The sequence below is a fragment of the Lolium perenne genome, chromosome 7, assembly GCF_019359855.2.
Source record: "Lolium perenne isolate Kyuss_39 chromosome 7, Kyuss_2.0, whole genome shotgun sequence".
Taxonomy (NCBI): Eukaryota; Viridiplantae; Streptophyta; class Magnoliopsida; order Poales; family Poaceae; genus Lolium; species Lolium perenne.
Window position 1 is genome coordinate 107715672 of NC_067250.2, and position 26908 is coordinate 107742579.

The window sequence follows — 26908 nt, forward strand, 5'->3', positions numbered from 1 at the left end:
GTGGAGCCAAAAGAGGCAACCGCGTCTGGCGTCGCAAAAGTGTCCAAAGCTGCAGCGCGGATCCCGCCACGACCGCTCCCCCGTCAGGGCCCGGTCAAGGACCTGGTCAAACCACGCCTGGCGCAACCCCATTGGTTGATCCCCCGACCACCACCGACCCTGGGCCCGCTGGAGGCAATCCCGAGCTGGAAAACGCTGTCGCTGACCGCGGTCCCCCTGCACAAAGCGAGCGCGCCCCATCCACCTCTCCGTCGCCTTCCTCCACACATGGCTTGTCCATTCCAGAGTCTGCCGCTCCCGTCCAAGTGTTGCTGCATCAGGAGCCCACCCCTACGGCAGAGCAAAGCGACTTTGCTGTCAGCGAAGTTCCTGATTCGTTGCCTGCTAGTCCCTGCATGGCACCCGAGGAGGATCCGTTGTCGGGGCAAGCTCCGCCCCCACCACCATCCATGGCCACTGCGGGACCCGCCCAGGAGACGGTTCTGGAGGAAGCCGGCATGCAGATGACTCAAACATCGCCTGTCTCCCGCCCGCTCTCTTGGGCCGCTTCTGAGCTGCCGCCACATGGCCCAGGGCCCAATACCGTGGCAGATGTGTGCGTGGCCCAGGATGGCGTGGCCCAGCCGACGCCGCCCACCTCGCCAGCCATCACCCGCCCTCCCAGCCGGTTTGCCTCGCCGCCGATCACACTCCGCCGCATCCGGCAGCGCGCCCCCGCCCAGGAAGCTCCCCTCTGCACGTTAGGCGACTTCCTCAAGGCCGCCACCAAGAGCATCTGCGCCTCCCTGCCCTGCCCAGGCCGCCGCCCTCGCCGGCACACCCTCAACTTCTCGCCTCGTCGAGGCCGATCTGCTAGGGCGGCATCCTCCTCTGCGCCTCCAATCGCCGAGCGACGTGCGCGTGTCCAAATCCTGCGTACTCTGGAGGTCATTGGCGTCGACCAGACGATCACCGCCGCTGAGATGCGCGCCTACGACAACATCTTCGTCGCACCCCTGTCCCGCCCGGTGCTCGCCGCCATTGCCGCTCTCGTCGACCGCCAGCTCCCCGCGGCGGACACCGCGCCGCATCACGTCGAAGTCGTTGCCAATGTTTAGCAACCTCAAGATCCTAATCTGGAACGTGCGGGGCCTCAACGCACGCGCACGCCGCGCCGCTATCCGTTCGCTTGTCCTCTCCTCTGGAGCATCTGTTGTTTGCTTCCAAGAAACCAAAATGGAACTGATTCTATCGTACATTGTGCTTGAGGCCCTTGGTGCCGAGTTTGACGATTATGTGTACCTCCCTGCCGAGGGCACTCGCGGCGGTATCCTCCTTGCGTGGAAGAGCAGGGTGGTGTCTATCACCGACCCATTGTTCACCACAAACGCGCTCACGGCAAAGGTCTCCTCGCCCACCTCCCCCTCTTGGTGGCTCAGCGTCGTCTACGGACCGCAGAATGACGAGGAAAATGTGGCTTTCTTGGATGAGCTTCGCACTGTGCATGCCGACTGCCCTGGCCCTTGGATGATTTGCGGTGATTTCAACCTTATCTATCGTGATGAGGACAAGAACAACGGCAATGTCAACCGGTGTCTTATGGGCAAGTTCCGCCGTTGCATCAATGACCTAGCGCTAAAGGAGATTTACCTCAATGGCCGGCGTTACGCATGGTCCAATGGCCAAGATCCTCCGACCCTCGTCCTGCTCGACCGCGTGCTATGCACCTCTGATTGGGAAGCCATGGTGGGCGAGTGCCACCTTCACTGCTTAGCCTCCGTCACATCTGACCACAGCCCCTTGATGTTGGATTGCACGCCATCGCCCACCACCCACCGGCGCTTCCGGTTTGAGGAGTTTTGGCTGCGCATGGACGGCTTCCACGACGTCGTTTCCGAGGCCTGGCTGTCCGTCCACGACGCTGACCCCTTCCGCAGGCTCTGGCTAAGGTTGCAAGCTACCGCCAGGAGGCTCACTAGCTGGAGCGCTCGCACCGTCGGCAGCGTCCGCGACAAGATGGCCATATGCCGAGAGCTCATCTCGAAATTCGACAAGGCAAGGGAGGACCGGCGGCTCTCCGCGGATGAGACCAGGCTGCACAAGGACTTGAAGATCGTCTATCTGGGCCTCGCCTCGCTCGAGCGCACGATCGCCAGGCAACGCTCACGGCTTGCCTCCCTCCAGGACGGGGACGCCAACACCGCCTACTTCCACCAGCACTGCTCCTACCGCCGCCAGAAGAGCAGGATTCGCAGCATCAGCGCCGGAGGCCACTTCCTGACGGACCACGCGGATATGGCCGAAGCTGCCTTCGCGCACTTCGACGACCTGCTCGGCACCGAGGCCACCCGCGACCTCACCCTCGAGCTGCAGCACCTGATCACGCCCTCCGAAGCTCTCCCCGACCTCGACGCCCCGTTTGGTGAAGAGGAGATTTGGAACACCATCAAGCGCCTTCCTGCGCGGAAAGCCCCTGGCCCCGACGGCTTCACCGCCGAGTTTCTGCGGGCATGTTGGGGCACGGTGAAGGAGGACTTCGTCGAGGCTTTCGCGCAGCTCCACGCACTCTGTGGCCGTGGCTTTCACAGGCTAAACCAAGCGCTACTCACCCTGCTCCCCAAGAAGCCCGATGCCACCACCCTTGGCGACTACAGGCCCATCAGTTTGATCCACCTCGTGGCCAAGCTCTTCGCCAAGATGTTGTCCCTGCGCCTCGCCCCCAAATTGGACGACCTGGTGAGCAAGAACCAAAATGCCTTCATCCCGGGGCGCAGCTTGCACGACAACTTCGTTCTTGCCCGCCAATCTGCGCGGCTGCTTCACCAGCTCAAGGAACCCAGGGTTTTGCTGAAGCTAGACCTCGCACGCGCCTTCGACTCCATCTCATGGCCTTTCCTCTTCGAGGTGTTGCGTCGCTACGGGTTCAGCGACAGGTTCCTTGATTGGCTCGCCATCCTGCTCAGTTCCGCTAGCACCCGTGTGCTGATCAACGGAGAGCCCGGCCCACCTATATGGCATCGACGCGGACTGCGCCAGGGCGACCCTCTGTCCCCGCAGCTCTTCGTGCTCGCTGTCAACGTGCTCGGCCGCCTGATCAGCCACGCTGCGACTCTCGGCATCCTCCAGCAGCTACACCCTCGTCGCCATGTCCCCGTCATGTCCCTCTACGCGGACGACGTGGTACTCTTCTGCCACCCATCCCGCAGCGACACCACCGCCATCCGTGAGCTGCTACGCCTCTTCGGACAGGCGTCTGGCCTCCACGTCAACTACGGCAAGAGCTCGGCGGCCCTCATCAACTGCGCCAACGACGACATAGCCACAGTTACCACGGGCCTGGGATGCCCCGTTGTGGAGTTTCCCATCACCTACCTGGGCATCCCCCTCACCATCAGGCGCCCCACGAGAGCTCAGATGCAGCCCGTGATCGACCGTGTTGCGGCCAAGCTCCCCACCTGGAAGGCGCACCTGATGGACAAGGCTGGGCGGCTGAAACTGATAAGGTCTGTGCTCAGTGCGATCCCCATCCACCAGCTCCTCGCCTACGCCCCGGACAAGAAGACGTTGCACCTCATCGAGAAGATACAGCGAGGTTTCCTCTGGGCCGGGCGCAAGGAGGCCCATGGTGGAAACTGCCACGTCAACTGGGGCCAGGTTTGTCGCCCCATCGACCGTGGCGGCCTCGGCGTCCTAAACCTGGACAAGGCTGGCATCGCTCTTCGCCTACGCTGGCTTTGGTTCAGTCGAACAGATCCAAGCAGAGCCTGGCAGGGCCCTGACCTGCAGTTCTCGGCCGTTGAACGCGCGCTGTTCTTCGCCTCGACGACCATGGTCCTCGGCGACGGGCGCACGGCGCTATTCTGGGAAGACCGCTGGTTGAGCGGACGTTCCATCAGTGAGATTGCTCCCCACCTGTACGCGTGCATCCCCAAGCGCAGATGCCGCATCAGGACGGTCGCGGATGGCATGCGTGACCACTCCTGGGCACGCGACATTCACGGCTCGATTGGGATCCCAGAGGTTGGCGAATACCTCCTACTCTAGCGACAGCTTGAGCCCGTGGAACTGTCCAACCAGGCCGATACCCTCACTTGGAAGTGGAGCGACACCGGAACCTACTCCGCCAAATCCTGTTACAACGCCATGTTCCAAGGATCAACCCTCTGCGGCGCTTGGAAGCTCACCTGGCGCACCTGGGGCCCTCAGCGCGTCAAGTTCTTTCATTGGTTAGCTAACCTGGATCGGTGCTGGACAGCCGCACGCCTACAACGCCGGGGGCTCCAACACCACCCGCGCTGCCTCCTTTGTGACCAGGAGATGGAGTCCATGCAGCACCTCCTAACAGGGTGCTGCTTCTCCCAGCAGGTTTGGTTCGAGGTCTTGGCCTGGCTGCGCGCCACCTGCAACCCCCCTGAACGTGGTGACTCGCTCCAGACTTGGTGGCACAGGGCACGTCGGGCCTCCCCTTCTCTCAGCCACAAGGGCCTGACCTCCATTACCCTGCTCATCCCTTGGATGCTATGGAAGCACCGCAACGATTGCGTGTTCAATGGAGCTCAACCCTCCATCGACACCGTCGTCAACAACATCAAGGAGGAGGCCGCTCTATGGGCAAGGGCTGGAGCACAGGGGCTACGCCTGATCCTTCCCCAGACCTGGGATGTGCACTAGTTCTTTTCCTTTTTTTGTTCCTTCCGTGTTGTATCGCCTCTTTGGGGGCATGTAACCGCAAACCTTCTATCTATCCAATGAAATGAAACACAAAGGCTTTTTGCGTTTTCTCGAAAAAAAATATTATACTCCCTCCGTTCTCTTTTACTCTACATCTTAAACTAAAATTTTGTTTCATATTAGTATTTTAGCTTTGTAATCAACAACAATAAATGAGACAAAAACACTCCAACTCTATCTATTAGATGTCATTAATGTTAATATAGCTTAGATTTATTGTTTTCATGTCAATATAGTAGTATTAAATGACTTGCTAATTGATCCTAAAATGTGTAGACTAAAAGAGAACGTAGTGCTCTAATTAGAAACTTTGAAAACTAATCACAGCTTATTTTCATTTTTCAATTTTTTCAAATACTAATAAAAAGTAATTTGAAATTTTGTGGTGATTGAGATGCATCTTCTGAATGGCGCCGTGTTCACATGATGCGTAGTATGCCAGCTTCATCACTGTCGTGGCCTAATCGACGGTTCCTCAGAGGAGGGATCCTCACGAGGGGGAGAAGAAGTAGGGGCCATAGGGCGGAGTGCACACGGGACGGTGGTACGCGAGTTACCCAGCTTCGGAACACCTGCACGATGACAGGGCCTACTGCTGCTTGTCTGGAATTATCTGGGCGCTTTCGCGTTGTTACAATGAGTTGTGGTTGTGCCTCTAGGGCTCCCGGGATCCGGCTTATATAGACGCACGGATCTAGGGTTTACATGGAGAGTCCTAGCCGGAATACAAGTTGCCTAACTACGGTACAAAGTCTTGCCGTGTACGTCAAGGATCCGCCTTCCTTCTAGGTTACGCTGGATCCGGATACTTCATGGGCCTCCACGGATCCGGCCTCCTTCGTAGGTCAGTTAGGATCCGGCTCCTCGTTCCTGGGCTGGACTTCATCCTTCATGATCTACAGCAACTGGGCCGCCCGATGGGCCACATGCCTCACCACCAACTATGGGCCACCCGGGCTTGCCGGATCTAGGCCATGCCGTTGATATACCCATAAAGTATACCCACAACAGTAGCCCCCGAAGTTCACCGAGATTCATCATTCCTCCGACTTCATACAACTCGGAAACGAAGAGAATCTTGAAGAGCTTCAAAACTTCTTACTTGATTCCGGGTTCGTTCCTTCGGAAATCCTTCATCTTCATATTACGCACAACAACGGAAGCTCCGCTTTTCCCGCGCACAACTTGCTCATTTCCCGCGCTAAATTTTCGCAGATGCAAATCTTTAGCCGGAATTTTCGGGAGTGCATGGTTAAGTTACCTCCACGTCGTTTTACCGCACTTGACCTAGAACACGTGTCATCCATCCAACGGTGCGACCGTTCCGTTTCCACCATCGGATCCGGATCCCGAATCTCCGCGCGCGGCCTATAAATACCCCGCGGCTCGGTAAATTTTCATTCTTTCACCTCCTCTCACCACTTCGTCTTCCTCCTCGCGCCGCGCCGCCCGCCAGATCTCGACTCCGGCGAGCTTCGCCACGGTGAGCTCCGCGCGCCGCCAAACCAAGACTCCCCTCGCGCCAAGATTCCTGCGTTTGAACGGGAATTTCTCTCCGCCGCCGATTCGTGGTCACGCGGGACAGTTTTCTCCAAGTCCGGCGACCTCGTCTTCACCGGTGCTCCGTCGAGCCACCGCGCCATTAGCGGTAAGTGCGCCGGCCTCGTAGAAGATAGACCTAGTGTAGAAGATAGATTTAGTGATCCGGGTACTCAAATACTTTGTATGGGCGCAGCCGGAAGCATGCCACTCGATTCGTCGCACTGTACTGGTAGCTCTCCGAGTAGCCCGGATCCCAATCAAATAGAACCCATATGCCCGGATCCCATATCATTCCTGCCACCATATGTTTCCGACATTAGATTAGCTCAACCTTTTTCCGCATCTTCCAGCACCGCTCCAAGCCGGATCCCCTCCCTCCAAGAGCTTCAAGAAGAACTCGAGGGACAAGCTAGGATGGCAGCAAAGGTGCAGGAGGTGGAAAACAAGAGGGCGTCCAAGGCCCAGATCAGCGAAGGAGAGCGGGGTCAGTGGTGACCCTGTGCAACTACTGATGTGGAGCTTAGAGAGCTCCAGAACGAGGGCATGATCTCCACTCATTGGAGTTTCACATGTGACTCCGACGTCCCCAAGCCCGAAGCCGGAGAAATTGTTATGACCAAGGCTTGGGTGGAGCGCGGACTTTCACTTCCCTGCTCGGAATTTTTTCTCTCCGTCCTCAATACATACGGGCTCCAGCCCCACAACATCTGCCCAAACTCATATCTTCTCCTGTCCAACTTCGTAACTCTTTGCGAAGGGCACCTTGGGATCCGGCCAGATGTCAAGTTATGGCAGTTCTTTTTCTGGGTGAAGAAAGAAACCAAGGACAAAGCAATGGTGAACTGCGGAAGCATGACGTTTATGCTCCGCCCTAGCCGCATGTATCCTCCCCACGACTCGCACGAATCCGTCTGGTACTGGAACGCCGGATGGTTCTATGAGAAGAATGCTTCAGTTCCGGATGTCCATGAAGGCCTGCCCCAATTCATCAACGAGCCTCCGGAAGAGCTCGCAAGCTAGAGCTTCGTTCCTTCGCTCGCCCAAACCCCAATCTTGGAGAAGGCAGCGCGGAGAATCTCCTGGCTAGTCCACGACGGACTGACCGGAGCCCAGCTCACCCTTAGCTGGTTCTCCCGGAGAATCCAGCCTCTACGCTACAACGCGCGCCTGATGTGCGCTTATACCGGGGCGGACGATCTTCTCCGGGTTACCCGCCACGATCTTCCAGCCGACTCTCTGAAGAGAAGGTTCAAGACGTTGGTGAAGATTCCAAGGGGCCAACAGGTCCCGGAACTGATCAAGGACATCTACACGAACGACCAGTGTCCTCCGGTAAGCTTTGTTCTTTTCATTGCTTCAAACTTCACAAGTTTTTGGATGTTAACTCTTAACTCTTATTCATTTCCTTCCAGCTCAACACTTTGGCGGAGGAAAACTTCCGCACCATTCTTCGTGTCCCTGTCAGTGGCGACGCGGCGGAGGAGGCTCCGGAAGACGATGAGGAGGAAGAAGAACAGGCACCCCGCAAGGCGGCCCCTCGACCTACGAAGCGTCCCCGCGCCAAGGCTTCCGGCACTGAAGTCGGAGCTAGCGGCGAGGCCTCCGCCAAGAAGCCCAAGACCACAAAACCACCTCCGCTAGACTCGAGGAAAGCGGAGCGTGCGCGCTTAAGGATGCTTTCGACAGCTGGCCAGCGCACGCGCCCCATCATCCCCGGCGCCCCGTAAGTTTCCGAACACGATGCAATTTTGTCTTGGCGCAATTATCTCTTGTCTAATCCCTTTCACTTGTTTGCAGGAATCCGAGCACCACTGCCACGCGGACCACCGGCCAAGAAACTATCACCAAATATATGAAAAAATCTCCGGCAGTTGGTCCTTCTACTCCAGTTCCACCAAGTACCTCCCACCCAACTCCTCAACCGTCCCCACCTCAGGCTGATCCATCTCCCCCTCCTGCCGCAAGCACTCCACCGGAAATAATTCCGGTTAGCAGCGAGAATGTGGGCGGAGAAGATCCTAAGGCCAAAGGCCCTGCCCAAGAAGACGCGGAAGCACAAGGCCAAGGAGAGGCTGAAGTTACTTCTTCTGAGAAGGCTGGAGGCGGCACTGGCGACATGGTTGTTTTTCCGAAGAACTTTGGAGATCCGGCTGACACCACTTCCACCCCCAAGGCGTATGCAACCAAGTTTTTCAACAAGCTGTCCGAGGCGGAGAAGTGGGAGCTTGAGCAAGACTTGCTCAACGCCATGCTGAACAACGCCTGGGGGAAGCCAGACTCCAGGACATCGGAAATCCAAGACTTCAAGAAAAACGTCGGCCAGTTCTTTGACCAGCTCATCTGCAAGCAAAAGGTACTCCCCAGTAGCCCCCAAGCATGTAGGCGGAAACTCAAAAAATAGTTAGCGCTTAGATGCTTAGAGAAAGATTACTTCCGGGAAGGTTGTTAAATAGGATCAGTAGCCCCCAAGCATTATGGCGGAAAAATTCCGGCAATAATGCTTTGGAGAAAACCACTTTTTACAGGCGGAATTTTTACTCCTGCTCTGTCTATGTTTTACAGGAACAGCAGGCACTGCACTATGAGCTGCACAAGAACATTGCGCTTCAGCGCCGCGTTACTCTGAATCAGGCGGAAAATATCCGGACTCTGAAGGATGAGAATGCAGAACTGACCAAGCAACTGGCGGACGCCCAAGGTTGGTTTCCGCCCTCTTCGTCATTAGTCATATTCCGACTTTGAACTTGCTGTTAACTTATGTTATTATAGGCGCATCCTCTTCCCTTGCTACAGCCTCATCTGAACTTGAGAACCTGCGCTCCTCGTACCAAGATTTGGAAACGAAACTAAAGGAGGCGGAACTAAAGAGGGAGCAGGCCGAGAAGCAGCTGGCGGAGAAAAACTCCGAGCACATAAGGGAAAAGGGCGAATTGATACTGAAGAAAAATGCTGACAGCGAGACCATCAAGAGGCAACAAAAGGAGCTCAATGGACTCCGGAAATATATGGAGACCGCGGAGCATCACTGGGACTTGCTCAACGAGAACATCTTGGGTACGATACTGAAACCTTGTCCAGATGTTTACTCCGACTTTTCACTTTGCGCTCAACTTGCATGCTTATATCCTGATTATCTTTATGCAGAGCCGCTTGGGTATCCGGAGCAGCGCCGGAATTTGTTCCCACGGGATGACCTTCTTCAACTTGCCGGCGACGATTGCAAAGATCTCATCTCCGCCTCCCGCAAGATATGCTATAACTTATCCATCAAGAGGAGTCGCACTTGCAACGTTCGCAAGCTTGTTGGAAAGATGGACGTTCTTCCGGAGCTGGTGACGGACCTTCAAGCATCATCAGCCCGGGGCGCCGCTGCAATGACTTTGGCTATGTGCTTAGCACATCATCCGGATCTTGATCTTGATGTGGTAACCACGGGCGTTCCTCCGGATGCGAATGTTGACGCGCTCCTGGATGCAGTGAGCGGTTACGACACCCGTATCGCGCGCCGGATCCAGCATGAGGAATTTTACGACAAGGTCGTTCTGCCTGCAGACGAGCCTTTGGAAGCGGAACTTCAAAAGGAGCTCGCCGCGAAAGCGCGACCTGCGGAATCCGGAACCCAATATACCTGGACTAGCTCCAAGGACGCTCCCCAAGAAGAACCCAAGACCAGCACTGCAGCTTCTGATGAAGAAAAAGAAAGTGACGAAGACGTGTCATCTCCGGCCGAAGATGCCGAGAAAAAAGATTCAGAGGGCAAGACTTCTCCGGCTAAGGGGGAGTGAAAACTTTTATTCCTGCGGGAAAGACAATGCATCATTTTGGCCCCAGCGAGGGTTTGTAATATAACGTTAAATTCTTAAGTATCTAGGGACGAAACAATTATGCATGGGCGGAAAACTTATCCTGCTATCCTTTTGAATTATTTGCATGTTTCGTTTGTAAAAAGCAAGTGCTGGTTTGTTAATTTTCCGGCTTACTCATTTGACCTTCCACGAGCCGGAAAACCTTTGGCCGGAAACGCTCGCCTGCGGCGACGAAGCCCAATGGCGTCCGTCCATAACCGCGGAAACAAGCCCCCAGCCTAGGTGCCGGAAATCGCTACCAGGAATCCACGAGTTCGCAACGAAAAAAAATTTCCACCAGAAAACTTAAGCTTACGTCCTAAGGGACGATTTTGAAAATCACAACTTTCATACATGCCTAGGCGGAAACATCCAGCTCTGCGGTTTTAGTCGGAAAAAACATACACGATCTAAAATGAACAAGTAAAGAAGGTAAAAGACTCAAAGAGTGAACCATAAGCTTTATTTCATTGATCATGTATAACTATTACAGAGTTTGTAACTCGGAAAAAATATGCTAAGTGTAGAAAGGACGTAGCTGTGCGATATTCCAAGGGCGATCTGTTTCATCGTAGATGTCATCCGGATCCTCACGCTTGCGTTTCCGGTGCCAGTTAGCAGGTCTATCCCTCAGCTCGCGGAAATCAACAAGGTAGTACGACCCGTTATGAAGCACTTTGCTAACGACGAAGGGTCCTTCCCATGGAGATTGCAGCTTATGGTCTTTCACCTGTCGAAGGCGGAGGACCAGGTCTCCTGCCATGAAGGAGCGTTTCCGAACTCGACGACTGTGATAACGTCGGAGCTTTTGCTGGTAGATGGCGGAGCGCTGGTCAGCTAAGTTCCGAGCTTCCTCGATCAGGTCCACAGATAGCTGTCTGGCCTCATCAGCTGTTTCTTCATTGTAGGCGGAAACTCGCGGTGAATCGTGGATGATATCGGAGGGAAGCACGGCTTCGGATCCGTATACCAGGAAAAATGGGGTAAACCCTGTTGATCTGTTAGGGGTAGTTCGTAAACTCCACAAAACAGCTTCTAACTCATCAGCCCAAGCTCCAGCTGCTCGTCGCAGCGGTGCTTCAAGGCGTGGTTTAATTCCTGATAATATTAGGCCGTTAGCCCTTTCAACCTGACCATTGGATTGTGGGTGAGCCACAGATGCAAGGTCCAGCCGTATCCCCATTGTTTCACAATAATCCCTCAACTCTCCTTGAGCGAAGTTTGTGCCATTATCTGTGATTATGCTCTGTGGGATGCCGAATCTCATCACGAGGCTGCAGACGAATTTTAGTGCCGTAGCACCATCGGCTTTTCTCACTGGCTTTGCCTCGATCCATTTGCTGAACTTGTCAACAGCGACCAGGAGGTATTCAAAACCGCCAGGAGATGATCTTTTTTAACTTACCAACCATATCGAGCCCCCAGACCGCAAATGGCCAGGTGATAGGTATGGTTTTCAGCTCTTGGGCTGGAGCGTTTGGTTGAGTAGCATAGTACTGGCAACCTCGGCAGGTTTTGACTATTTTGTCAGTGTCTTCTTTAGCTGTGAGCCAGTAGAAACCTAACCGAAAAGCTTTTGCAACGAGCGATCTGGGGGCGGCATGATGCCCGCAGTCCCCTGCGTGGATCTCTCTGAGGATTTCAATGCCGTCTTGATTGGAGACGCATTTGAGAAATACCCCTGCTGCACTTCGTTTGTAGAGCTGACCATCAACAATTGTGTAGGATCTCGCTCGTCTGACGATCTGTCTTGCGAGGACCTCGTCCTCAGGCAACTTCTGATCGATGAGGTAGTCCAGGAAAGGTTGTGTCCAAGCCGGAATGATAGCCATCACTTCCCTAGCTGGAGACACTGCCACCTCTGGGTTTTCCGGGTTAGCGCCCTTAACTGAGGGTATCCGGAGATGCTCCAGGAAAATGCCGGGCGGAATTTGCTTCCTGCCGGATCCGAGCTTGGATAGCATGTCTGTCGCTGTCTTATCGTCTCTTCTGACGTACTTGACTTCGTATCCGAGGAAGCACTTGGCGATCTCGTCAACTTCGTCTCTGTAAGCCGCCATGACGGAGTTTCTGGCGTTCCAGGTTCCGGCTACTTGTTGTGCCACCAGGTCGGAATCTCCACAGCATATGATGTGCTTGATCCCAATTTCCTTAGCGATGCGCAGACCGTGTAGTAGAGCCTCATATTCCGCCATGTTGTTTGTAGCTTCGAAGTGGATCTGCGTAACGTCGCAGTTCTTCTCCGGTAGGGGACTTCAGGGTGACTCCGGCTCCTGAGCCTTGATGCTGCTTGGATCCATCGAAGTGCATGACCCATGTCTCTGGTTCCGGCTCCAGACTTGCATCCGGAGCTTCTGTCCAATCTGCGACAAAATCTGCCAAGACTTGGGATTTAACCGCAGTCCTATGCTTGTAAGCGATGTCAAAGGCGGATAATTCGATGCCCCATTTAGCCGTACGTCCTGTTGCGTCAGCGTTGTTGAGAATTGTTGACAGCGGAGCCTTGCTCACAATCATATCGGGTGCTCTTGGAAGTAGTGTCTCAGCTTCCTGCTGCCTAGAAACACTCCATAGGCTAGCTTCTGAAAGTGAGGGTATCTTTGTTTTGACTCCGTCAGCACCTCGCTAATGTAGTAGACGGGTCTTTGGACGTCATATTCATGACCTTCTTCCTTTCGCTCCACCACGATGACGAGGCTGATGACTTTGTTGGTAGCTGCCAGATAAAGGAGCATTGGCTCTGACTCTGCTGGAGCTGCCAAGATAGGTGGGGAGGTGAGTATTTCCTTCAACCCTCGAAGAGCTGCGTCAGCTGCGTCGTCCCGGCATAAATTTGTCTGTTTTCTTCAGCAGCTTGTACAGAGGTAGCGCCTTCTCGCCAAGACGGCTAACAAACCTACTGATTGCTGCAACGCAACCAGTTAGTCGTTGCACATCTTTGAGACAAGTTGGCCGTTTGATGCACAGGATTGCCTTGATCTTTTTCGGGTTAACCTCAATGCCTCTGTGAGAGACTATGAAGCCAAGGAGTTTTCCGGCTGGTACGCCAAAGACGCACTTCAGCGGATTCAACATCATCTTGTACCTGCGGAGGTTGTCGAAGGTTTCTGTGAGGTCGCTGATCAAGTCGGATCCTTTCCGGGTCATGACCGCGATGTCGTCGACATAAGCGTGCATGTTCCGGCCAATTTGGTCCTTCAGGCATCGCTGCATGGTACGTTGGTAGGTGGCACCTGCATTTTTCAAACCAAAAGGCATAGTAACATAGCAGTAAGTACCGAACGGGGTTATGAATGAAGTCGCCTTTTGGTCGGATTCCTTCATCCGGATCTGATGATACCCGGAATACGCATCAAGAAAACACAGAAGTTCCGCCCCCGCCGTCGAATCAATGACTTGGTCAATGCGCGGCAAGGGGAACGGATCCTTCGGGCAATGCTTGTTCAAGCCAGAGTAATCGATGCACATTCTTAGTATTTCAGTGTTCTTTTTGGGTACAAGGATGGGATTCGCGACCCAATCGGTGTGGATAACTTCTATTACAAAACCTGCTTCTAGTAACTTTGCTAGTTCCATTCCTATGGCGCGACGCTTCTTATCTCCAAAGCGTCGCATAGCTTGCTTCACTGGTTTAGCCCCCGGATTTATGTTGAGGTAGTGCTCGGCGAGTTCCCTAGGTACTCCGGACATGTCAGAAGGTTGCCATGCGAAGATATCCATGTTAGCGCGGAGGAACTCGACGAGCGCGTCTTCCTATTTGGGATCCATGCTGGCTCCGACTTAAACCTGCTTGGAAGAGTCGCCTTTGATGAGGTCGTGCTTCTTGGTTTCTATCGCGGCCTTGAAGGAGGTTTTCTGCTCGGAGATCTGCTTCTTGGTGGTCTGCATCTCAGTCGGATCCACCGCGGCTCTGTAGCCTTTTAGCTCTTCTCCAGATATCACAGACTCTGCGAAGGCGGCTTCGCCTAACTCGCACTCATGAGCCTTTTTGTAGTCTCCGGATACGGTAATCATACCTTTAGGACCCGGAATCTTGAGTTTGTTGTAGATGTAACACGCTCTTGCGTGGAACTTGTGGTAGGTGGGCCTGCCGAAGATGACGTGGTAGGAGCTCTTGAAGGGCACAACTTCAAACGTGATCTTTTCTTCGCGGAAATTATGAACATCGCCGAAAGCCATGGGAAGTGTGATGCTGCCGAGGGAATTCGCCTTCTTACCCGGAACCACGCCATGAAACTCAGTGGTGCTGTGTTTCAGCTGCTCCTTGGTGAGGTTCATCCGCTCTAGAGTCTCCAGGTACATGATGTTCAGGCTGGCTCCGCCATCCATGAGGCACTTGGAGAAGTCATACCCATCTATGCGGGGACTTACAACCAAGGCGTAGCATTCTTTTGGCACAATTGCGGGGTGATCCTTCCTATCAAATGTGCACGGGATTTCCGACCACCTGACGTACTGCGGCACAGCCGGAACTATGGCGTTCAGGATCCGGGTAGCTGACTTGGAGGCGCGTACTGTTGGGGTCCCGAGGAAAGTGTGGTAAGCCTCCACGCTCTTTTTATCGAATGGGTTGGATTTTCCTGCGGATCCTGCCTTGGGATCCGGCGAGTTATCATCCTCATCCATCGCCTCGGAACTATCTTCCTCTTTGTCTTTGTTCTTGCCCTTGCCACCTTTGCCGCGTGGGCGGTGCTTCCGGGCGCGCTTGTATCCTGCCTCCGGGTCGTTCTTTAGATCGTTGACCCACTTGCAGTTGCGGTTGGTGTGAGTGGACTTCCCCGTAACCGGATCCAGGTGGGCCAGGCAGGGCATGTCTCTGTACTCCTCGTAGGTTTGCGGAGCGCGGGATCCGCCAGCAGTGACCTCAGAGGTATGCTGCTGACCCCTGCCGGCTCCGCCTCCACGTCCGCGTCCTCTTCCGCCTCCTGAACCTCCGCGTTGAAACGCCATGGCGACCATCTCGGATCCGCCATTCTTCTGGTCATCAGGGTTCTTGCGCTTATGGCTGCTGCTACTGCCGTTATCACGGTTCTTTTTTTGTTGATGCTGGGGGATTGATGTAGCTGCGAGATCACCGCCTGCGTCATCATCGGCGGCAGTATGATCACTGGCAATGGAGATCATCTCATCCAAAGTCAGCTTGCTTGAGTTAGCCAAACGAGTGAGCGTATGCCTCAGCAATCCTCCCCTCTGCAGTCCACCAATGAAAGCGTACATGGCGGTGTTGTGGTCGACGTTTTCGCACTCATTCCTGCATGCCAACCATCGTGTGAGGTAGTTTCTTGAGGTTTCTCCCTTCTTCTGGATGCAGGCTTGCAGGTCGCTTGCCGTGGCAGGTCTTTTGTAGGTGCCCCTGAAGTGTTTCTCGAAAGCGGTCTTCAGGTCGAACCAGCAAAAGATGGAGTTCTTCTCGAGGTCACTGAGCCAGATCCGGGCTGGACCTACAAGGTACAACTGGAGCATGCGGCAGGCGATGTTAGGGGTTCCTCCGGCAAAGGTTACAGCATTATAGTAATCCTCAATCCAGGTATCCGGCCTTTCGGTGCCATCATAATGCTTCAGGTTTCCGGGTAGCTTGAGGTTCATCCTTGGCTTTGGTTCCTCTCGAATCATCATGCCAAAGCACTTCGGACCAATGTAGTCGGTTCTGTATTCGTTAAGGCGATCCAGTGCGTCGCGCGGGCCGTGGCGAGGGGATTGTGAGCGAGAGCGAGATCTCCGACCGTCGCCTCCGCCTCCACCTCCGCCGCCACCGCTAGGTGGTGGTGAGGGAGACCTGCGAGGTGGGCGGTCCGATTTCTTGCTTCCGCCATCTGATTCTCCTCGGCCTTCCTGGTGCTGGCTCCGGCTCCTGTGGCTGCCTTCGCCTTGGCGCTGGCTGCCCTGGTCGTTCCGGCGAGGCTCCGGGTCACGGCTCCGGCGAGGCTCTGGGTCCCGGCTCCGGCGAGGTTCTGGGTCACGGCTCCGACGAGGCTCTGGATCGCGGTTCCGGCGAGGTTCTGGGCCGCGGTCTTCATTCCGACCTCTCCTAGGCTCGGGCTCACGAGCATTGTTCTGGTTCCGGCGTGGTTCCGGCGAGCGCTCCCTGTTTCTGTTTCTTGGCAGCACGTTGTCGCGGATAACAATCCCACCATGCCCTGGGGGCCTGGTGTTTCCAGCTGGACTACGGCGGCGAGGGGGTCGCGGGTAACCGTTGGGCGGAGGAGAGGGGTTGCGGTATTTGTCTCGTCCAGAGTACATCGCATCCTTTCCCTTTCTTGGATCTGACGAAGGCGTCTTTGACGGAACAGGGATCGGATTTGGGTGTTCCCTGACTCTTCTTCTGCGCTCCGAGGATCCGGTGTGTGATTCATCATCGAGATGCCGATCGGCGCGGGCGTCCTTCTGCGCGGTAGATACACAGTTATCCGGATTGGATTCCAACCTGCGCGAAGTGTCTGCCTTGCTTTGCTGCTGCATTGCTGAAGCGACAAGTGTGCGGAGGTAGTTGATATCAACCTCTTCGTCCTTCTTCTTCAACAGTTCCGCAGCTTTTTGCATGTTGTCCTTTGGGGTCTCCAGCGGCCGGTGCTCTGCGGGCGTGTTGAAGGGTATCATGCGAGGCGGAATTGCTTCTCTAACAATTCGATCGGCCTCCGCCTGCGCATAGATCATCTTTACTTCCCACTCAGCCCTCATGCTCTTGACCTGCTCGAGTGTGGCAGTAATCTCGCGGTCCTGTCTGTCGAAATTTTCCGCCAATCCTGCAGCTTCTGCCCTCTCTTCCCTTAACGCGGCTTCGGTATCGGCGAGCTTCTTGGCTGTGGCCAGCATTTCCTTTCTAGTGGCCTCTAGGGCCTCCAGATCTGCGGCGTCGCTCGGTGTTATAGGTGTGTTAAGAACTGCTCGCGCAACCATCTCTTCAGCCGACAGGATTTCCTCCGAGGAAGAATCCCTGCGGGGTTGCTCCCGTGACATTGGAGATCCTTGATGGGATGGCTGGGGGTCGGATTGGCTGGTTGGCTCTTCAGATCCAGTTTGTCCCAGCGCTGCTACAGTTGCGAGAACCTGCTTGGGCTGGGCGGAGTCGACTTCAGCCTGATCACCGAAACCGTACTCCCCTAGCTTGCGGTTAAACTCGTCAGTATCCATGGAGGGGGTATCTCCGGAAATTGGGCTCAGATTGCCCAAAATCGACTCTTCAACCGGAGCTTCGCTTTCTCCGACAGGCTCAGCCTGATCCGGATCTGCGCCGTTTTCCGGTGCCTCTACCTGCTCAGGACCAGCTCCGGCTTCTTCAGGGGCGGTTCCGGCGGTATGGGCCAAGAAGTGTACGAAGTGGCACCTCTGCTTTTCTAACACCTGGGAGACCCAGGCGGATCTGCATTGGTCTTCCACCGTTGTTTCCTGCTCAGGGGCGGATTGGGTGGGCTTTGAAATTTCCAGATCCAAGGCGGAATCTTCCTTGGGAAGCTCCTGCATCCCAGATCGGATCCTCGCGACAGCGTCCAGCTCTGCGGCGGTCGCGTCTGCGTTACTTACCAGTGGGTTTCCGTCGGAATCGACGGTTTCCCCGATGAAGATGTGTATGCCGCCAATTGGGACGATGGAGAGCTTGACGGGGTTTGTCTTAGCCGGAATCCAACACTCATCCGGAGGGACGATCGGCAGATTCCCGGCGTAAAGGACGCGCCCCACAGCGATGGTGACGTCGTAGCTTCCCATGGCGGAACCCTCCCGGTTCCGGCCTCCAGACGCCACAGGCCCCACGGTGGGCGCCAACTGTCGTGGCCTAATCGACGGTTCCTCGGAGGAGGGATCCTCACGAGGGGGAGAAGAAGTAGGGGCCATAGGGCGGAGTGCACACGGGACGGTGGTACGCGAGTTACCCAGCTTCGGAACACCTGCACGATGACAGGGCCTACTGCTGCTTGTCTGGAATTATCTGGGCGCTTTCGCGTTGTTACAATGAGTTGTGGTTGTGCCTCTAGGGCTCCCGGGATCCGGCTTATATAGACGCACGGATCTAGGGTTTACATGGAGAGTCCTAGCCGGAATACAAGTTGCCTAACTACGGTACAAAGTCTTGCCGTGTACGTCAAGGATCCGCCTTCCTTCTAGGTTACGCTGGATCCGGATACTTCATGGGCCTCCACGGATCCGGCCTCCTTCGTAGGTCGGTTAGGATCCGGCTCCTCGTTCCTGGGCTGGACTTCATCCTTCATGATCTACAGCAACTGGGCCGCCCGATGGGCCACATGCCTCACCACCAACTATGGGCCACCCGGGCTTGCCGGATCTAGGCCATGCCGTTGATATACCCATAAAGTATACCCACAACAATCACTATGAAAGCACGCAGAAGTTAAAAAAAGAAAACTTCACCTCATCCGTAGTTTCTGTTTCTTTAAGCCTTTTGACAATATTTTGTAAACTAACTGGCCTCTTTGCTGGGTTGAAGTCGCTGCAATCTATCCCTATTTCAGTGCAAACTCGTACTTGTTCCAATTGTTGGTCTTCGTGTGATTTTTCCAACCGACCACTCCAACTCGCAAGTACCTATATATTGAAACTGTAATTGTTAATTATTATATTTATAAACTTGAGCAGCAATGTTCAGATAGGTGTACAATACAAAACCATTATTTCGAGAAGGGGGAAATGTTGTCTAGCTTGTCATTGTACTATTCACTACTAGATGTGCTTCCACATATAATATTACCGATGCCTAATGTAAGCCAATATGAACTCACAAGGTAAATTCATCCTCTAACTATTCAATACGTCTACAACTAAACCAGTGAAGACAAAAAAAAATATTTGGACATTCTGTCCCACAAACTATTAAGCTTGACCACTTTTTTCCTAGTTTTATATCAATGAAAGACTACATATACCCCATATTGCTGTTAAAATTCAACTCTATTGAATATCTATTTTTTCTGCGAATAAACATTTTATGTCTAAACATTTAGCCTGCCCCAACTTGCTTGGGAAAGGCTTTGATGCTGTTTTTTTTTTGTCTACGCATATATACGCAATACATAGTTGCTTTAAATGGACTTTTGTACTTAACATTCAGAGGACTTTTTCTTACATTTCCAACATCGGGACACCCCTTCTCTCCTGTTAGCATCTCTATTATTAAAATACCAACACTATAAATGTCTGATTTCATTGTGATTTTTCCACTATAAAGTTCTGGTGCGAAATATCCCCTGCATGGTATAGAAAAGTGAATGTGATATAACTGATTACAACTGAAATAAAATGAGGTTATAACAGAGGATTGGCCAACTTACAGTGATCCAACCACTTTCGAAGTAATGGTTTGACTTTGATTTTCCTCAAAGCACCGAGAAAGACCAAAGTCAGCGATTTTCGGCACCATATGTTCATCTAATAGTACATTTGAGGGCTTGAGATCTAGATGAACAATATGATTGTCATGAAGGTGGTGTAAACCGCAGCAGATTCCCTTTATTATTTTATAGCATGTTCTCCATTCAAGTCTAGAAGATGCATCTGTAATGAGGATAGAGCATTTAGTGGCCAGGATACTCTGTTCTTTAAATCCTCAAATGGTTTACAGTAGTAACATGGTAAGAGATTTCTGTCATGAACAAATATTGTTATAGCAGCATGTAGAATAATTTCCCTACCGGTGATATAATCGTGTACATTCCCTTTAGGTAGATATTCAAAGCAGAGTAATCTTTGTTGTACATCCGCCATGACTAACTTCCCATTGTACTTTGCCATATTCCCTTGAGTGTCGGCACAATACCCTAAAAACCGTACAATGTTTTTATGCTTCACCTTCATTAGACATTGAACCTCTCGCTGGAATTCATTCTCATCCATATGGATATTGAAAAATAACTTCTTCACGGCCACGGTCCCATTCTGAAGCACTCCCTACAGTCAAAAGATACTCGTTTATCTTGTAGTCAAGTTTCTAGACCAACAAGTGGGTGCAGTTCAGAGTTAGCGTACCTTGTAAACTACCGCATAGCCACCTCTACCAATTTCCCGATCAGTAGAGAAACCATTTGTGATGCTTTCCAAAAGTGATAATGGAAGAGCCTTAGGTTCTACGGTTTCATCTAATAGCATGAGCTCAAGGTGAAGTAGTGCAGCAGTAGCTTGTCCATCCATCCGAAATGACATGACTATGCGCAGTAAGTACCCTTGAACATTAGCAAACACATCAGTAGATTCGGCTCCAAAGTTACTCAAATAATCGTGAAAGTCGTAAATTCACTCTTCTGCAGATAGAAAACTTCATTCGCAAAGGAAAAATCAAGTAACTATGAAAAAGAGAAGTTGACCACAGATGTAACTATTATTGCACGTTCAGCAGCAGATCTACGGTAAAACTAGAGCTGCGGCCATGAAATAGTCAGTTGAATGAATCTTTCAGAGATTCATAAATTCAAAAACAGGAAATTGTGCGAGAAGAGAATTTGCAACAATAGCTAGCACCCAACGTCATTACTTACCAGGGGAAACGCCTCTGCTTTGCAGCGAAGCGGACTTTCAGATGGTGTGTGGACGCCGTAGGTCGTTTCTGAAGTCGTCAAAGCGAGGATGGAGGGGGGAAGTGATGGACGGGGCTTGCCTGTGCCGCGCGGGTGCGGCCATCCGTGCGACCGCACGAGTGGACGGCATCGACAGCCTCTGCCTCCCGCACCCTCCAGCTCCGTATCTTTCTTCAAAAGAAATACAGCGACAACTAGCCCCGTCCGTATCCCTCTCCCATGTACGGTACAGGGACCTCTCCTCTTTCCCCTTTCTGTATTTTTCCTCAGTTGCGCCCGAACTGGAGCTGAACAGGAAGGAAGACAAGCACCAAATGGAAGCTGAGCCGTCCGGCGAGACCTATTGCCGGCCGTGCTCCTGTACCTCCGGCCGTCCGCCCATCCCGTCGACGGACGTCGCTGCTCCACCCAACACCTCGGGGTCAGAGCTATGGAGCCTTGAGCTCGACGAAGGGACCCCGCCTCTGTTCCTCTGACCCCGACCCTTTTCCCGCCGGCGGCGTTGGATGACGCCGGCCGCACCTCCGTGTCTCCGCTATCGGCCTCTCCCCGCAACCGCAGCGGCAAGGAGGTGGTCTTCGTCGCCAGTGGAGCACGCCGAGCCCATCGACACTCGCTGTCCCCGTAGAGGAGAAATTGGGAGACAAAAAGTACATCCTAGCAAGATCGACACATCCTCAAATTTCCAAGCAATCAGGTGAATACAATTGATTTCTAGGTCGCTTGTGTGCTTATCCTTTTTTTTTTTTTTTTTTTTTTGCGAATGAAACTTTTATTACTCATAAATCAAGGGTTACAATCTGAGTAGCAAATGCTATCTAAACCATCAGGGCCAGAGCTATGCCATACAGCCGTATGGTAGAAATTCCTAGCATAGTTTGCCATAAAATGGCTACTATTATTCTGGCACCTACTCACGTGAGTAATACAAGTTTGACGGACTTTAAGCAAAGTCTTGATTTCTTCAGTAAGAGAGGAGTAGGTCGAGCGATCTATCCCCTCCTTCTTAAGCAACTTCCCTCTAGACATGCGGCCATCAGGAGTCGGCAATCCCAAATACTTCTCCTCGAAGATAAGAGATGTGACATTCAAGGTAGATCGCACCTCTTCCTGTGTATTAGCCGGGCAAGAATCACCAAATAATAAGGAGCACTTGGAAGGATTTATGAGCTGACCCGTAGCAATAGCATACTCATCTAGTGCCTGCAGGACACTCATTGCTTGGTCCTGATCCGCCTTGAAAAACAATAAAGTATCATCGGCAAATAAAAGGTGAGAGACGCCAGGAGCTCGGCGACATACTTTGATTGGAGAAAGTTCATTTGCATCAATCCTTCTTCTCAACAGAGCCGATAATCCGTCAGCCACAAAAAGGAATAAAAAAGGGGAGAGTGGGTCGCCTTGCCGTAGCCCACGCGACGGTGCAAATGAATCCAAGAGGGTTCCATTAAATTTGACAGCGTATCTCACCGACGTAACACAAACCATTATCCTAACACAAACCATTATCCAGTCAACGAAACGGTGAGAGAAACCCAGCTTTTGCATCACTTGCTTCAAGAATTCCCAGTCAACCCTATCATATGCCTTTGATAAGTCTAGTTTATAAGCACAGAAGCTTTTTGTTGGATCCTTCTCTTGTTTGATATGGTAAATACATTCAAAGGCCAACAAAGCATTATCAGTTATCATTCTTCCCGGTACGAACGCACTTAGACACAAGCATTTAGACACAACCTTATAAACAACGTTACAAAGGCTGATTGGACGGTACTCAGATAGTTTGCAAGGATTAGAGACTTTAGGAATTAAAACTATGGACGTGGTATTAGCACCTTGCATTATACCTGTTCTGAAGAACTCTTGTACCGCCGCAATAATTTTGTCCTTCAAAGTTCCCCAATTCCGTTGGAAGAATCTGGCTGGGAAACCATCCGGACCTGGCGCCTTTAAAGGCCCGATCTGAAACAAAGCATCCGATATTTCCTTTTCTGAAAATTCAGAGCATAACTTCTCATTTGCCTCATCTGTAACACATTGCTCAAATAATTCCACCACGGGGCGAGGGTCAAGATTTCCGATACATGGTTGCGCCACATTTTTGGACTAGGCCACTAGAAGTCTGGTTCAGCCGATTTGACAAAGTAGATCTATAACAAATGAAAACTCCTGTTTAAAAACATGCTAGTTACAGAAGCATATCTCGGTAAGGAATTATTGTACCTAGGAACTAGCTCCTGGCATATCTATTTTTGATTTATGAATGTACAGGTCTGCAAGTACATCTCTAAGAAATACAGTAGACTCATCCGTGGGAGTTAGAACTGTTGTGGTGATGCTTGTGTCGTCGACCAGAAGAAAGCTGCCAAGCAACAAGTCGCGGACTCAATGTCGCACCTGGGCAAAGGTAAATTTCTTTTTCTTGTGTTGCTCTAGTGGACACCAATTGTGCATAATTGTGTGAACTAGTACTGATTGGGAGATGGACTTTCAGTCCAAGTTACATATATTTTTCAGTTTCAGTGAACTAGTACTGATTAGAATATGTGGGCTTCGGTTGATTGAAGAATTCTTCATTTTGTCTTTCATCAAACTAGAGGTAGAGGTCACAATGGTCCTTTGAAGTGATGGATTCAGAGCATATTCCAGCTATTACAAATTTGTTGGATGGCGAAAAGCGGCAAAAATCACTTTCATTGAAGTTCAAAAATTACAAAACTTCATACCATATGGTTGGAATACTGTTATGCTGTGTTTGGTTGCACAGAATTGGCCTCTGTACTGAATTGGCAATGGAATACCAAATCAACGATTTCAATGGAATACCATAATTGTTGTTTGGATGCGCATGGTATTCATCTGTAGAATCGAAGCAGCAATGGAATTCTAAATCCTGTTTGGATGTACCTTGTGTGGAATTAAAAGTTTTTTAACTTTTAAACAATATAAGTTGTGAAATATGAATGAAAATGACATAGAATGTGTTTGTATGTAGACTAGCTAATTTTGAGTTATTTTCCTAAATCAATTTCCGAAATTGCATACACGCATCCTATCTTCACCAAACTAGCACACGCATCCTATCTTCACCAAACTAGCACTACCTCCATTTTTGCATCACGAACTAGCAGCTCCCGAGCTTGGGAAAGGAGGAGTCCTGGCTGGAGGAGGCCCTGCCGGTCGAGGAGATCGAGCACTTTTAACATTTATTTTCTCTAATATCTTGCACGACACACTAGCACTATGTGGAGTATTGGCTGTATATTTGCAGAACTTCTCAAATATCTGAATGATGCAATTATCTTGGACAAGGAACGCATGACATTGTCAAGGGGTGGTAAGATTGGAAGAATTCCCATAATCAATTCAGAAAAAAAACGCAAAATTCAACTATGATTCATCATGTAGAATAGGTCAGATGCTTACTTTCTGTGCGTGAGATTCATCTCCACCATCATGCATTCATGCCCATGATTACTTGAAGAAGCCATCTGGCGACTTGAGGTGATTGCTGCGATGATCCATTGGAGGCTGTGTATGCAGTTACTTTTCTTGGAGAAAATTTTGTCTCTGTTGTGATTGTTGTACTTGAACATCCCCTATTTCTAATTTCATTAGCGGTGGATGTGATTTTGGTGCGGACCTGTGTGTTTGGTGGATGTGTTCGCGCGCGTATTGTGGAAGGGAATCGGTACAGGCAGCAAGGATACCGACGCGGCTGTATTTCCGAGCTGTTTTTCCCGTACAAAAACCTGGAGCTGGAGCCTGGAGGGTATGGTGCGGGAGGCAGAGGCTGTCGATGCCGTCCACTCGTGCGGTCGCACGGATGGTCGCACCCGCGCGGCACAGGCAAGCCCCGTCCGGGAAGTGATATCAGATTGGGGACTTCTTTTGCGAGAGGTGTGGTCTAGATCTGCGTCCACTATATACACACCGAGCTACAGCGAAATTTCTGGGCGGGCCGAGCTTCAACATAGCAAGATTTTTCCAAGAATTAGCAACCTTGGCAGCCCGGCCCAGCAGAAGAAACGAAGGAATGGCAGAATGCTGGGCGGGCCATGGTTCAGGTTGGCTCCAACGTAGCTCCGCTACCGGCTAATTCCTATACACCAATCAGGTCGGTGGTTACCGCGTGCCGCACACCCCCGCGAGCGGTATGGGCCTGCCTGGTCGGCCGGTTTCGCGTTTATTTTCATTTTCTATTTCTTTTTCGTTTTTTTTGTTTTTTTCCTTTTTCTTGTATGTTTCTTTTTTTTGTTTTTGTTTCTTTTCTGTTTATTTTTCTTTTTGTTCAAATTTAAAACTTGTTTAAATTTTAAAAATGTTCAAATCTGGAAATAGTTCAAAAAATGTTCAAATCTGAATATAGTTCAAATTTGAAATTTGTTCATAGTAAAAAAATATTCAATTTCGAAAATTGTTTGAGCTAAATGATTGTTCATATTCAAAAAAATAAGGAAATGTTCAATTTTCAAAATTGTTTAGATTTAAAAACTGTTCAAAATTTAAAACGGTTCAAATTTGAAATTGTTCAGTTAAAAATGTTGAAATTTAAAAACTGTTTATTCTCAGAAAACTGTTCAGATTTTTGCGAAATATTTTTTCTCAAGAAATTCTTTTAGAAGTTTTAGATTTAAAAAATAAAATATAAACGGAAAAGAAAAAACAAAAAGAAGGAAGAAAAAAGAAAAAAGAAAAAAAAACGGCCCACTGAGCCACCCGGATCGTGGGTGTTGTGCGGTGTGTTGCACCCACCGATCAGGTCAGTGTATCGCCCCCCCCCCCCCCCCCCCGCTACTGCACACCGACAAACAAAGGATAATGATTCAATTCCGTTCGGAGGCTCCCAACCTCCGACTCCGTCCGTGGGGTCCATCTAGAATCAGGCTTATCTCTTTCCATTTCCCTTTTCTCTTCCTCCGTTTTCCCGTCCTAGTCGTTGGTTCCAGCGCGCCTCCGAGGCCATGGCTCTGCCGATGCCGCCCTCCGCGTCCTGGCTGGCGAGGCGTGCTGCAGGCCGTCGTAGAGCGGCGGCCGCCTCCTCCCTTTCCTCTCCCCTTCCTCCCAAGCTCCGGGCGTCATGGCGCTCCCATCGGATATGGAGGCACGGAGCCACAATCTTAGTTTCTCCGGCCCATCGCTGTCGCCGGTGATGGTCATGGCGGAGCCTTTAACTCCTCGCCCCGCCGCCCCCTACTGTGACACATGCTGCGTCGAGGACGACGGGGCGATGGCGGCCGCGACAGTCAAGCTGCCTGAGAGTGAGAGGCCCCCGCTGCTGGCGGAGGTTGGATGCATCGGTTGAGCTGCGCATTGATACGCGTGAAGTACACGTCCGTTGGGAACCCCAAGAGGAAGGTGTGATGCGTACATCAGTAAGTTTTCCCTCAGTAAGAAACCAAGGTTATCGAACCAGTAGGAGCCAAGAAGCACGTGAAGGTTGATGGTGGCGGAGTGTAGTGCGGCGCAACACCAGGGATTCCGGCGCCAACGTGGAACCTGCACAACACAATCAAAGTACTTTTCCCCAACGTAACAGTGAGGTTGTCAATCTCATCGGCTTGCTGTAACAAAGGATTAGATGTATAGTGTGGAAGATGATGTTTGCGAAGAACAGTAAAGAACAAGTATTGCAGTAGATTGTATTCGATGTAAAGAATGGACCGGGGTCCACAGTTCACTAGTGGTGTCTCTCCAATAAGAAATAGCATGTTGGGTGAACAAATTACAGTTGGGCAATTGACAAATAAAGAGGGCATAACAATGCACATACATATCATGATGAGTAGTGTGAAATTCAATTGGGCATTACGACAAAGTACAAAGACCGCTATCCAGCATGCATCTATGCCTAAAAAGTCCACCTTCGGGTTAGCATCTGCACCCCTTCCAGTATTAAGTTGCAAACAACAGACAATTGCATTAAGTATGGTGCATAATGTAATCAACACAAATATCCTTAGACAAAGCATTGATGTTTTATCCCTAGTGGCAACAACACATCCACAATCTTAGAACTTTCTGTCACTGTCCCAGATTAAATGGAGGCATGAACCCACTATCGAGCATAAATACTCCCTCTTGGAGTCACAAGTATCAACTTGGCCAGAGCCTCTACTAGCAACGGAGAGCATGCAAGATCTTAAACAACACATAGATGATAGATTGATAATCAACATAACATAGTATTCCATATTCATCGGATCCCAACAAACGTAACATGTAGTATTACAAATAGATGATCTTGATCATGTTAGGCAGCTCACAAGATCGAACAATGATAGCACATGA

The 26908-nt window shown here is 51.4% G+C and overlaps 1 protein-coding gene and 1 long non-coding RNA gene across 2 annotated transcripts in view; one reads left to right on the forward strand and one right to left on the reverse strand.

The window, feature by feature from the left end:
* Positions 1-20747, reverse strand: part of LOC127316354 (G-type lectin S-receptor-like serine/threonine-protein kinase At1g61400) — a 33082-nt gene extending 12335 nt beyond the window's left edge. The window contains exons 1-6 of the mRNA XM_051346747.2: positions 20579-20747; positions 20073-20266; positions 19739-19994; positions 19379-19601; positions 19174-19294; positions 18462-18635 (exon numbers count right to left, since the gene is read on the reverse strand). Of these exons, the coding sequence (XP_051202707.1) occupies positions 18462-18635; positions 19174-19294; positions 19379-19601; positions 19739-19994; positions 20073-20246 (948 nt within the window). The 5' untranslated portion in view covers positions 20247-20266; positions 20579-20747. The remainder of the gene's footprint in view (positions 1-18461; positions 18636-19173; positions 19295-19378; positions 19602-19738; positions 19995-20072; positions 20267-20578) is intronic.
* A 90-nt stretch (positions 20748-20837) lies between these two features.
* On the forward strand, positions 20838-24255 carry LOC127316356 (uncharacterized). The gene is made up of 2 exons (XR_007860287.2): positions 20838-21314; positions 22889-24255. It is a non-coding gene; the product is annotated as an uncharacterized lncRNA (long non-coding RNA).
* Positions 24256-26908: the final 2653 nt, after the last annotated feature.